The sequence below is a fragment of the Lipophrys pholis genome (assembly GCF_963383615.2).
Source record: "Lipophrys pholis genome assembly, chromosome: 9".
NCBI classification, from domain to species: domain Eukaryota; kingdom Metazoa; phylum Chordata; class Actinopteri; order Blenniiformes; family Blenniidae; genus Lipophrys; species Lipophrys pholis.
In genome coordinates this window covers 14,420,306-14,434,041 of record NC_137639.1, presented here as the reverse complement: position 1 = coordinate 14,434,041, position 13,736 = coordinate 14,420,306, and the positions used below count along the sequence as shown (strand labels likewise).

Here is a 13,736-nt window from a genome sequence, read left to right as displayed (position 1 = left end):
TCACAAATTTAGCGTACAGTTTTCGTGCGCTCCTATGCACCTGCTTTGGAAATCGACTTTCTCCGCGCGCTCAAATCTCACTTGAAATTGTTTGAAACAACATATTCAAGAAAAATGGAGTTTTCCACTTTTCCTCCCGACGACTTCAAGGAGCGGTTCTTTGTCTCGACAACTCCTTTTAACAACACCACGTCGTTTCTGGAGGATTTTCTGAGCGCGCCTTCAAACAAGACCAGCCGGGCTGTGAGGAGCGACACGACACGTCTCATCATCGCGGTGTGCATCACGGCGCTGTACTCGCTGGTCTGCGTGGTGGGACTGCTGGGGAATGTGCTCGTCATGTACGGAGTGGTCAGGTAAGAGAAGAACACATTTAGAATAATCGTGACATCAGTAGATGTAGAGGCGAGATGGGGAAACAAGACACAAAAAAAGGAAAATCCCAAAACAAAACATGTTGTCTTGTTTCCCACAACCTAATATAATATACTTTCAGACCCCCTGAAAGACATGCGTTATGTATTCCATTAGATAATACGAACACACACACACACACACACACACACACACACACACACACACACACACACACACACACACACACACACACACACACACACACACACACACACACACACACACACACACACACACACACACACACACACCATGACCTCTGCAGTGGTCCTCTGTAATTGTCTACAATTTCAGTGTGTCTAAGAGCCACTTTCCAACTGAACCACCCACACATAAACACACGCACCTCCTCCACAAAGATACAGAGAGGGAGTGTGTGTGTGTGTGTGTGTGTGTGTGTGTGGGGGGGGGGGGGGGGGGGGGGGGGGGGGGGGGGGGGCTGCAGGACTATATGATCTCCAGCTTTGCCTTGAAATGACTTCATTGCAATAATTATTTCTGTCTGTCAAGAATTATGCTATAAACTCTAATGATTGATCTGGGTGGGGAAAGTAGCTGCATATTGAACTGTCTAAATTAATAACTGAGATTCAGTGTCTGGTATAAAGTGCGTTTGTAATTGCAGTGATGTTCATGGGCTAAATCAGCTCGAGCAATAATGTGAGTGTTGGGCCTAAAGTGTCATTCAATCACGTCCCTCTGCTGCAGCTGAAGTAGAGAGATGTGTGGGAGGATGAAGTATATGAGAGTTTCTGTAGTTTTGTTTTTCAATTTCAAAACAATCACACAAAGAAAATGCAGTCCTGATTCTTTGGCAATGCAATTACGTTTGGAGTGAGATCAATGGATGGTGTGGAGTAGAATGAATCTCTTTCTGTGAGGGAGTAGAATAAAACAGGTAAGACAATCCCTTGTCTTCGTTTATCCCTTTACACGTCTGGCAGAAAAAACATTCACAAACTCAATGTAATTAAATGTGACCAGCTAGTGTCATGTTGTGGGCTTACGTGGCTGAATCCAGCTTCATTCCGACCGCCAACAGTGTGACAAGTGTCCAGACAACAACTGCACTGGTTAAACAAGAAAGGAGAAAACAGAACGAGAAATATGGGATGTGAAGGTTTTCTGTAGTGTCAAACCCAGCCTGTTTCACCAAGGAAGGGTTTAATGCAGCTTCACTGAAGCTGGTGTGTATTTAGACTATTGCCATGACAGAATTTCTACCACTGAATGTCTCCTGCATTCTGGTTTTCTGTCATTTCAAAAAGAGGAAATGACAGATTGGTGGATAAAAGGGAGAAAAAGGTTGAAATCGAATGATAATTTAAGGCTCCAACCTTCATGCATTTTAAGAGAAATTGTGAGTCAATCACAAAAGGCTCCATTTATGTGACACGGCGACAGGCAGAACAAATATTTCATCTTCTCCACCTGGCCATGAGCCATAATCCTCCCCTTCCAACCTGCCAGGTACACCAAGATGAAGACAGCCACCAACATTTACATCTTCAACCTGGCTCTGGCCGACGCGCTCGCCACAAGCACCCTCCCCTTCCAGAGCGCCAAGTACCTGATGAGCACATGGCCCTTTGGGGAGCTGTTGTGTAAAGTGATAATCGCCATCGACTACTACAACATGTTCACCAGCATCTTCACGCTCACCATGATGAGCGTGGACCGCTACATCGCTGTCTGTCATCCTGTGAAGGCCTTGGACTTCCGCACGCCTGCCAAAGCCAAACTCATTAACGTCTGCATCTGGATCTTGTCTTCTGCCGTCGGAGTCCCTGTGATGGTCATGGCCGTTACCAAGGAGAGAGACGGTGAGACAGTTTTATTATTAAAAGGGAGGAAAAAATAAATAAATCCTGTAAATGATCCTTCACTGTGTGAAAATATCAGTTGTTCGCTCAGGCTTTTTGTATCTCTTGTGTTTGGTTTTAATTTCAGGGAGTAATCACCACGAAAAGAGAGAACATTTCTGCTGGGTGATTAACTTAAATTAGCCTCTCCGTATGATGCTTCATTAAACTTCTAATTGTTTTAACTCCTCAGGAAGAACTGCCTGCGTGCTCAAATTTCCCAAACCGGAATGGTACTGGGACACAGTAACCAAAATCTGTGTGTTCATCTTCGCCTTCGTGGTGCCCGTGCTGGTGATCACTGTGTGCTACGGGCTGATGATCCTGCGGCTGAAGAGCGTGCGCCTGCTCTCCGGCTCCAAAGAGAAAGACAGAAACATGCGGCGGATCACCCGCATGGTCCTGGTGGTTGTGGCCGCCTTCATCATCTGCTGGACGCCCATTCACCTCTTCATCATCGTCAAGACCATGGTGGACATCAACGACAAGAGCCTCCTGGTGACGGCCAGCTGGCACCTGTGCATCGCTCTGGGCTACACTAACAGCAGCTTGAACCCTGTGCTCTACGCCTTTTTGGATGAGAACTTCAAGAGGTGCTTCAGGGATTTCTGCCTGCCCTATCGCTCCCGCTTGGAGCAGAGCAGTTTCTCCAGAGCACGCAACAGCACCAGGGAGCCTGCATCTGTTTGTGCCCCGGCACCCACGCAGAGACCGCCTGCATGACTAGGCATGGATCTGTCGGGAGGGAGGACAGTCCAGAATGACCTCCAGACAGAGATCACTCAGTTCTCCACCACGGGAGTCTGAATCCACAGATTGGGCGGGCAGGGGGGGGGGACGTCTGAACAACCGTCGAAATAGAAGATTGATTGTGATTTGGGGTTTTATCTGATGAAACTTTGTGAAACACACTTTTAATGTGATCACAAACATGCCTGCGTGTGCCTGTGCTGAAGAACATTTCACTCTAAAAGTGTACGTATATACTTAAAGTGTAAACAAGACACAGACATATTCTAAAAGTGATGATCTTCATATTTCTGGCTCTGGTTAAACAGAAAACATTGTACAGTGTATTTCACCCCCATATTGGGTGAATACTCTGGGCCTCAGTCTCAGTTACACACAAATCTCTTCAATGATCAGACTGTCAGGCAGGACATTGATCTTAAACACACAGACAGTCTTATTAAGTCCTTTTCTTTTTACGGGGGAAACTGTGTCCAGTGTGCGATTGGCTGAGTTCGTCACCTGACCTGTCAGCTTGCCTGTTTCTGCTTGATGAAGACCAGACCGACTTCCATGGAAGAAAGGAGAAGGCAGAGCAGCCGAGGCAAAGATGCTGCTGGTCACTGCTGTCTGTGTCCGGAGCTTTTATTCATTTACAGATGAAAATCACATTATGCTGCAAGCAAAAGTGCATTTTAATTGTCTACATCTGCAGGGTCATCTGCTGTATAAATGATAACCAGTTTCCTGGTGAACAACAAAGACACATTATCACCTCTGGAGTCATTATGACACAGTGGAGAGCAAACAGCTGCCTGTTTACAGGACCAGCAGGGACAGACAGTATTAATCTGCAACCTTGGAAAGACAGATCAACATCAACACATTAAAACAATTCCACGTTGAGCCCCGCCACGTTCTCAAAAGAATATTTGTCCCTTAAGTTGTTCATGCTCCATTATACATCACTGCTGTTGGGTTGAGTGGTGACTATCTTTAATTTAAGAATTGCCTCTATTAATCTTTATTACATGGTGTGCAGTTTTGATTTGATGAAGTTAAAGTGGAGTACAGACCACACAATGAATCTAATGACTTTTAATTGACTTCATGACTTCACTTTATAGTTTATCTACAAAATCCCACTGTGAAAGTTATACAGAATGTGATAATGTGAATGTTAAGTTGAGACTATAGTTCCTTGATGATCATAAGTGGAGGATGTGTTCAGCTGTAAGAGTGCCGTTGTGGATAGAAGAGGATATATAATGAAAGAGCAAGGCCACACACATAATTAAGAGCTTCTCTGAAGGAAGTGATTTTCTGCACAAGCACAGCCGCGCTTTCAGTTTTGATTTGTTTTATTTTCTTTTGCTTCTCTGGTTCATGAGAAACGCTTGTAAAAGTACTTAATAGAACTCGACAACGTCGCTGTCATGATGAAGCCATGGCGACTGCTGTTTGGGGGACTCTGTGTTTTCCTCTAGCAGGCAGGCTGCTCTCTTTTTGTGCACAACCGAAATCCTCAGACTGTAAAGTGAGGAGCCGAAGGGTAAAGTGGCATTACTGTGAGGTGACTGTTGGAATGCCATGAGATGCATTAGCAAGCTGCAAGAATCTTCCTTTACATAATAATGCTGCTAATAGACAGTTTTACACTCACGATAGCTGAACACTTAGAGATCTGCACAGGGAGGAGCCTTTTGTTGTTGCTGCACCAACACAAGAAAACGGTCAAGTCAACGCTCATCTTTCCACTGCAGTCGTGCAGTTTTGTTTAAAAGGGAACCACTATATATTTATATACATATACTTTATGAAATGTAAAGATAACATTGTTCTGTAATAGAATATTTAGGTGTTGATGTGATTTGTTTCATTTCAATGTGCTGTCGAGCTGTTGTACTGCGAGCCTTCACTTTTAACTGTTTATGAAGATCAAGCGTTATGATATAACTACTAAGAACTATAAATGGCAGGCAATGTATTGTAAATTATGACAGGAAGAGAAAATGTTTCCTGTCTCCTGTCTGGACTATCTCAGACTTTTTTTTTTTTTTAACCACTGTCATGTATAAAAAAACATTTAAAGATTCTGCAGTTTTGGACTTTAAGTCTATTGAATGGAAAATTGTACCATAATGCCTTATTCACCTTTGTGTTCACGTGAATTGTTTTTATGAGGCTAAAAAGTGTTTGAACTTTAAACTTTTGTTTCACGGGTACAAGATATAAAGTACCTTATTGTGTGAATATCCTGATTCAGCCTTGGAAAACTATTAATGTCGTTATATAGGTTAGCAAAGGCTCCACCTTACACCTTTATTTGAAAACTCTGATGTAATTATTCTAAGTTTAAATCTTTGTTGTATTTTCTGTATTGTGGATGCTGGCACAAGATATCACATGAAAGTGAAAGTAGTTGCTGGGATGAAGGTTTTATTATCGAAGGCAGAGGGCTTCCCTGAGGGCAGCGGAGGCGCAATCACAAGGGAAACTATGACACAACGTGTACTGAAGAAAGAATAGGATCAAATAAAGCAAGGGTAATACTGACAGAATGATTTGATTTGAACAAATTCTATTAAAATGACTCCAAATGTTAATATTATTGAGTGTATCTTAAGGTAAAAACATATCAATGGCAAGATTACTGGTCAAACTGACATACAATTAGTCCTTTTTGTTGAATTACCGCACATCATCTCTGGTCACAGTTTGTTATCTTTTTAGGGAGGATCAAAAATTTAAAGATTAAAATCAAAGACAACCACCGCTGGTTTGGAGAATTTGCTCATTTCTTCAATTAAAGGATGTTACCGGTGATATGAGAAGATCATAGTCGTTGTTCTGTCACTCAGGACATAATGACTTTCCCAGCTTTTCAGTGGCTCAGCAGCTGATATCTGGAGCCATTTGTATTTGTATTATATATCTTCTTGTTTCTCCATGTTTTTCCAAGTGGATATGAACTATTTTTAGTGTGGACTGTTGACGGTAGATTTGATGTTTTAGAAAACCTAAAGGGAACCACACAGTGCCCCTGTATTTGAAGGACATTAACACATCTCACAGTTAAGTGTCATGAATGGACTTGTTGCTCTTCAGTGCAGATAAAACAGCTGTATCAGGCTACAGAAGAATTTCACAGCCATCGGTTAATGGTTTTTATCTTTTCATGAATAAAACAACATGAAATGTGATTGAAACTATGACTCAAATCACCATTTGTCCTTTTTACTCAGAGAGCAAATTAATTGAATTCCTGAGAGTTTTGATGTTTAAAAATTTTATTCTCATTTTGGGTGAGTTGATTAAACTTACCGGCATGAATCATTTCAGTGTGTCAACAGAGAAGAAAACATTTTATGAGCGGTCTAAACACGAGACATAGTAGTGCATTTAGCTGAGAGATGCTTAGTTGAAATACCAGAGAAGTCTGCAGAGGCTCGATCGAAAAATGACAAAATCTTTCCCTGGCGGGTTTGTCATCAAGGTTACATTAATAAAGAAATGTGGCGTCCTATTCTAATCTATTTCCAATGGAGTATTCTCACTTAAAATGTCACTCCATACATAGTGCAAGCTTGCTCTGCTTTTCAACCTACTTTTTCTTTTTTCATTGTGGGTGACAGACAATATGCTCAAATGATCTTTCATACAATTTCAAGCACATGTTAAACATCTGAACTCACCCCCTGCTTTGAATGATTGACGATGCGGAGAATAAGAACTCTGACTGAACGGTTCCAGTCTCTCATCTCTTTTTGTGGCCGTTGCAGAGGTTGAAATCCATTTTTTAAATGATAGGAATGAAATAAGTTCAGTCTGAACATCTCAAAAGCTTCCATTCAAGGCCTCAAAGTGCTCGTGTCTGAAGACAGAGAGTGACGTTTGTGATGGGGAGGATAAAGAGACCATGATTTCTGAAGGATTTCCACAGTGCAGGCAGCAGAGCGCAGACTATAGCGTGTTCCCTATGAAATATACATGCCTGTGCCCTGTGTTCACTGTGCAGAAAACAAAGTACCAACATGAATAATGCAGTCGAACGCCATAAGCCAGCTTGTGTCATGGCTCGGCTGTATGTTTGTCTTGTTATGCTGTGAATGCCAAGGTAGTTTATTCAGCAGAGCAATCAAATCTGTGGCGCCGACGTGGCTGTAACTGTGACTTTTCACAGTTTTTAAATACGGCTCCTGTTGTGCTCGATTTAGAGGATTTATTGTCATAGTTTAGCCACTTAAGGATCGAGGAGACTTGCTACTGAATGACATGCGGATAATTAAGTCTTGTTGTCTGTTGACTTTAAATTATAGGCACACATACACCCAAATTAGGTGAAGCAAATGAGAACAGAGAGAATCTTGCAGAAGCGTTCATTTCAGTTTAATGACATCCTTTCCGACATGTCAGTTCAGCTCAGAGCAGACATCTACATATTGTAAATCAAGCTTGCAGCGCTACACCACCTCCCGACTGACAAGTGTGCAACTTGTCAATACTGAGTCTCTGCCATGAAGCCAAAACTAAACATGCTCACAAACGGAGGATGATGATGCGCATACAGGAACAGATTTGACAACCGGGCTGGATACTTTGTGGTATAAATAGTTGCCATCTGACAAATTAGGTCACCAGAACTCAACTGAAATGTTTTCAAAAAGACGGACAATCAAACTGCTGTGAAGCCATATTTCCTAATGTTTTGCACCAGAGATGAGTTAATGATTGAAACTGGGTCACCTACTGCATAGGCAGTTATGGTGGACAATTAAAATGAAATATATATTGTAGAAAAGCAAGCCTTTCCCTGGGTTCATAATGTATTCACTCAACAGTTATTACCATCCCCTACATCATGTCCAAATAATATATTACTGTTACTCTTGCCCAGCTTGTTTAGTCATACACTCCATTTTCTTTGCCTCCCTAATAGTTCTATTTATCATCTCATTCATACAACAAAGAGAAGTTCCAACTGACCTCATTAGTCACACTTTTGCTCAGGTCTTGGAGTGTTTGACCAAATGTAAAAACAAACGTAAATATGAACATAACCTGGTGCATCGCCTAAAGGAATATGACAGGATTCATCATTCATTTGAAAAGGACACACACACACACACACACACACACACACACACACACACACACACACACACGCACACACACACGCACACACACACGCACACACGCACACACGCACACACGCACACACGCACACACGCGCACACACACACACACACTTCCAGCAGAGACGTGACATTGACTTATTCACTTCCTGTGCTGACTCTAACATCAGTCATAATTAATTCTGGCAGCATCCTAACTCTGACCTTAACTTAATCTGACCATCAAATATGAGATTTTTGACCTCACAATATTAACAAGTCCTCTTAATGTAAGCATGTACACCTGTAGGTCTGCATAGCAATAAAAAAATACAACTTTCAAGAGGGGCTCATGTTTTCAGAGAAAGGCTAATATACTGTATACTATAGTATAGTACGCTAGTGAATGTGAAATACTGTGCTTAAAAGATGCAACATTGGACTATTCATATTAGTACATAGTTTGACTCTCTGGCTACTAGAAGGTTTTTATTTTTTTTTATTTTAACAACTGTATTAATCTCCTTGGGGCAATTTCAACCAAATGACCCATCAGTAGCAGCCGCACAGAGCAGCGCTCAGTGGGAAGCAGCTGGGGATCGAGGGTCTTGCTCAGGGACCCACAGTGCTTGTTTTCGGGACTGTGGGAGGAAACCCATGAACACACGGGGAGAACATGCAAACTCAAAAGACCCAGCTGGAATTGCATGCTTGTGGCACATGGTTATGAATGGTTGTGGTGATTTTCCTGAAGACACACGGACACCTGTAACATCTATCTGACAGAACGAAAGAATGAAATTCAATCACATTTTATCACAATACTTTGGTGTAAAAGGTTTTCATCCTGATATTTCTACGGTTTTGGAAACTGCAGCTCCAAGCCCGTATGACCGAGGTCTAAATTCAGTGAATACACACATTTTTTGATGGTTTAAACATTGAAAATACTTTAAATGAATGAATGAATAAATAAATAAACAAACAAATAAACAAACTACACTTGAGTCAAATTGGCTGACCACCTCAGCTTGCTCTTCTAGACTAAATCATGGCTCCCATAGTAAATTTAATTCTGTCTCTAAATATCTGGGCGGGTGAAACCATTTTGCTTGACTACAAAATAAAACATACAAATGCATATTAATCATTTTGATGCCATTTAAAAAAAACAAGATGACACAAAAAAAGTCACGAATAAGACTTATTTCCATTGTATATCCCTCACCAATTCCTTGTTTTATCAGCGGCATCTTTCTGTGAAACTGGCCTCTCTGTTCATTTTACCTGCAGTCTATAGAGAGGATTTCTACCATCATATGTGACATGGACCTCCGTAATTATCACACAATCAATTTTTTTCAGCGACATCCAGGTCTGCTGAAGGGATGAGTCACACGCCAAAGTGGTTCAATAACAGGGTTTAATGCCTGGTGTTACTCTGTCAATGTGACACATTCGTAAACACGAGCCACGTCAAGAGATCTGCCCTTCTTTAATGCCCCGGCACAGCTGTTGGTTCCTCACTACGGGGCCTCATGAGGAGGCCTCCAGTCGCAAGGCGAGAAGCCCAATCTATCCAGGCAATCACTAGTAATTACAAGGTTCGTCCGCAGGCGATGGAGGACCAGCGGCTCAACAGCAAGAGAGATGTTCATTTGCTAATAATACCCTATTTGGTTTCCTGTGCACACACTCTCAAAAATACATGGGTTTTTGCTTCCGAGCACGAGCAGCAGGGGCATTTGGTATTGTTGCCTTGCTTCAACACAGAGCAGCGTTGCACTCTTGAAAGGTGATAATATAACATTTTTAAACATTTTCAAAATGTTATAAACATTTTGAAGGCGATGTCTACAAATAGGTTTGCAACATTTGTAAAGAACATTCTATACATGCAAGAAACAACACATTAATCAACCAGCTCCAGAGCAAAATCATAGGTGTAACAGTCACGACTGTATCGGTTGTACCCGTGGCATGTATTTATAATTAAAAATAAGAAAAGTTCAGTTTTTACAGTTTCACATCAGTTAATAACAAAACCTCCTATTGTGAAAAGCATCGGAAAGTCCAACATTCAAGCACAAGTTACTATTTGGCGTGGGACAAATCATGTGTAGTATGAATGTGATTCAGGTTCTTTGAAAGTCCTTTATATGTTGCTTTTTAGTAGTGTGGGTTTATCAGTTTCATCTTTAATGTGTAGTGTTCATAGACAATGGCAAACTGATAAGTATTCCGCAAAGTGATTTGTGAATGAGGCAAACTCGGACTTCTGATCAGTCCACCTGTATAACTGCTTAATATTCTAAAAGCACATTTAAAGACAGTACAATGTGTGAAATACTGCCTGTCACCCAGTATCCGACAGACTACAAGTGCTCTATCATAAGAGCCCCTTTGAATAGACTACTTGATAAAAGAAACCCTCAGAGTAAAGCCTCTCCAAAGCATTCAAGTCATCAATAAACTCTGTATTTCTTGATTAAGACATACTTAAGAAACAGCACGCAACACGGTGGGAAAAGATTACTTTGATTACCAAAGCAGTAGGGTAACTCAAATGTGCCACATCCATCTCAAGGCACAGCTAAATTGATCCAGAATTGTTGTAATTTTAATAGCATGATGCCGCTGCTGCCTCTGACTGTATCCTGCAGACCGTGGAGAGCCTGTTACACGTGTGCAGTGTAAAGCTCACACAAAGAGCACATTAACCAAACAAAAGCTTCTGAAACCCACGTATACACCTCAGAGATGATCAGCCATTTGGTGTGATTAATTTTTCCTCCCGGCATTATTCGAGTGAATGTGCAGCGGTGCAGGTGCCCGGGACTCCTTGCGCTCCACTGTGATTAGTTTAACAAGAAGAAGATTAACGCCCACAAGTGTTCTGAAAAATTACATTTTGCTTTCTGTCAGTGAAAGGAACTAATGGCAGGATGTCACGGTGAAAATCCTGTCTCTGTATCGCGTCTTTGTGTTGGAAATGTGCAACGTTTTAAATCATTATCAGGCTCAATGCTCCAGCATGTGGAAAGTTAACAAAAGCATCCATCTGTGACATTTGATGAAGGATTCCATAACCTCACAACCTAATTCAGTACAATTATGGCCTCACAGTGTCTGCATGTCTTTTTTTTTTTTTTAAAGTCCTTGAAAGCATTACTGGGGTCTTGAGGGCGCAAAATGCATATTACATAGGCAAAAAGGGCTCTTTTGGTGAAGCGGCGACTCACAAAGACATTCATGCACATACAAGGTTGCATGCCTTTCTGAACCAAACTGATCAGGCAGGTATCAAACATGGGAGTGATGCAGTTTGGTACAAAGTCATTTCTATACAGGAATATTGGATACAGCCTCTAATCAGGTACGCCAGGTTAGCATTCCTGCCAAACCCAAGTCTGGATAAATAGAGAGGGATGTGCCAGGAAAGGCATTCAGTTTACAGGTTTTACGAGTTCGATTCCCACAACCGATCAGTCAAGATTTGGGTCCACAAAAACAGCATGTCGGTTTAAACTGGAAACTTTACGTTAAGGCAGGTGGGAAGGAAGGCGAGTTGGTAGAAGAGGAAGAATAGGAAGACCGAGGATGAGATTCGGGATTGTGAACATTGGTAAGGTAAGGCAAGGCAGTTGTATTTGTACAGAACATTTCAGCTGCATAATGCTAAAGATACACTTGAAAGGAGGCAGCAAACAAAAAACGTCTTCAGCCTCATTTAAGAGAGCGAGGAGTCGGTGCCATCCTGCAGTTTTCTTGGCGACGGTTCCAAATGTTTGGTTCTTCAAAACTAAAAGCAGTTTGTGCATGTTTGGTTCTGACTCTGGGAACAAAAAGCAGGTTTGATCCAGACAATCTGTGAGGTCCGGAAGGCTCGTAACGGAACGGAAGATCTGAGATGTATTTTTGGCCTAAACCATGAAGAGATTTGTAGACCAGCAGGAAGATGTTGAACTCTATTCCCAGTGTGACAGGAAGCCAGTGCAAAGACCTGAGAATATATGATCCAGGTTCTTGATATTCGAAGTGTTTGAATCAGTTGCAGCTGCCTGATAGATTTCTTTTTTGCATGAACACCAGTAAAGACTGTAGTACGGCAGTCTATACCCCTTAGGACCAATGTATGGATTAGTTTCTCTAAATCCTGCAGGGACTTCAATCTTTTAAGCCTTTGGAGCTGATATTCTTCCGGTGATAATAAGCTGTATTTGATTTGATTATTTTAACGTGGCTGTCAAGACTCAGGTGAGCGTCTACCATCACCAAGATTTCTGGTCACTATTTAACCTCGCAGACTGATGGAGATCAATGCCTTATCTCTACTATTTCAGTTTTATCTTCAGTAGCTGAAGAAATCTATCCAAAGGTTGCTCTGTTCAATACATTCACTCTGTGATTGGATTGGACTTAATCTCCTGATTAGGGATTGAGAGTCATCTGCATAGTTACAACACATTTTGTTGTTATCTGTAAATCGAAGTGCGAGCATGTGGATGTTTAACAGAAGCGGGCCCAGGATTGAGCCCTGAGGGACTCCAAATGTAATTTTGATCTGCCCACACTCGAAATTAAAGTACCAAAGGAGTCGTCAACATTCCAGTCGCTCTAGCAGTACTATGAATGATGAAGAAAGCCGACATCATGAAGAAAAGAAAGTTTGCAGTTATGGTAGTAAAACTAATAGATCAGGTTAGAAAACATCGGTCTATCATGTTCAGATGAAACAGTAATCACTTTGTCATCATAGTGATCCGTCTCACCAATGTAGAGTTGATGAGGTGAACCTAAAGCTGTGAAGGTTTGAGAACATGAAAGTAGGTGAGCAGGAGTAAATCAAAGTAGAAATGTGAAAGAAAATGATCTACTGTGCCAAGAACCAACAGGAAAATGCTAAGAAGATTAATCCTCCATAATTGTGAAGTCTTTATCGGATTCAAAGAACTAGGAAAGTGATGCATGTGATTTTTAATAGAGCTCAGCTGATTCTCAACGAGGTCAGCCTATAAAGGTCAGCTGTAAAAACACGGCCCAAAAAAAAGAAAGGATGAAATGAATTAAGCAATTGAAAATGTTTCTACTTAGGAAGCTAAATATGAAGCTGGGCCATCAGAGGCTGGTGGGTGGTTTGTCTAACTTGTGGAGTTTGTGTCCGCCCTGAATGATCGTCTGAGGCATTGACTCGGTGAACGCACCATATACAGTGTATGGTCACAGAGCAAGCTGCTGAAAATAACCCACCAAAGGGCCCAGGTTGATACATTAACTGCTTATGAAAGACACGTTAGCATTTCAAAGTGTTCAGAGAGGCTTTTTGCCATGAGGACTCAGCCCTCACACTTCATCTTCAGTCCTTATGGTCAGATGAAAGGAAGACGAGGCGAGCAAAGACCCTGAGCGGTTCGCACTATAAACAAAGGCGCCTGGCTTTGATGTACCTTTCTGTACTCGTACCATCATTAGCATTCTTAAGTGTTTTTGATTTACATTCGTGACGCTGCGTGTATAGAATGTGTCGTTTGCATCCAGGAGGGACATTATATTTTCATAAGGCTTCTTTTCTCCAGTACAAAATCAACTTTAATTGACACCACAGACAAGCAGG

The 13,736-nt window shown here is 41.6% G+C and overlaps 1 protein-coding gene across 1 annotated transcript; it reads left to right on the top strand.

Annotated features, from left to right (window-relative positions):
• Window positions 1-114: 114 nt before the first annotated feature.
• Window positions 115-3,002, top strand: oprd1b (opioid receptor, delta 1b; the record flags this gene model as incomplete). Its single annotated transcript, XM_080472196.1, has 3 exons — window positions 115-356; window positions 1,888-2,240; window positions 2,473-3,002. 3 exons carry the CDS (start codon window positions 115-117, stop codon window positions 3,000-3,002), a joined length of 1,125 nt encoding a protein of 374 aa, XP_080328322.1.
• Between the last annotated feature and the right edge of the window lie 10,734 nt (window positions 3,003-13,736).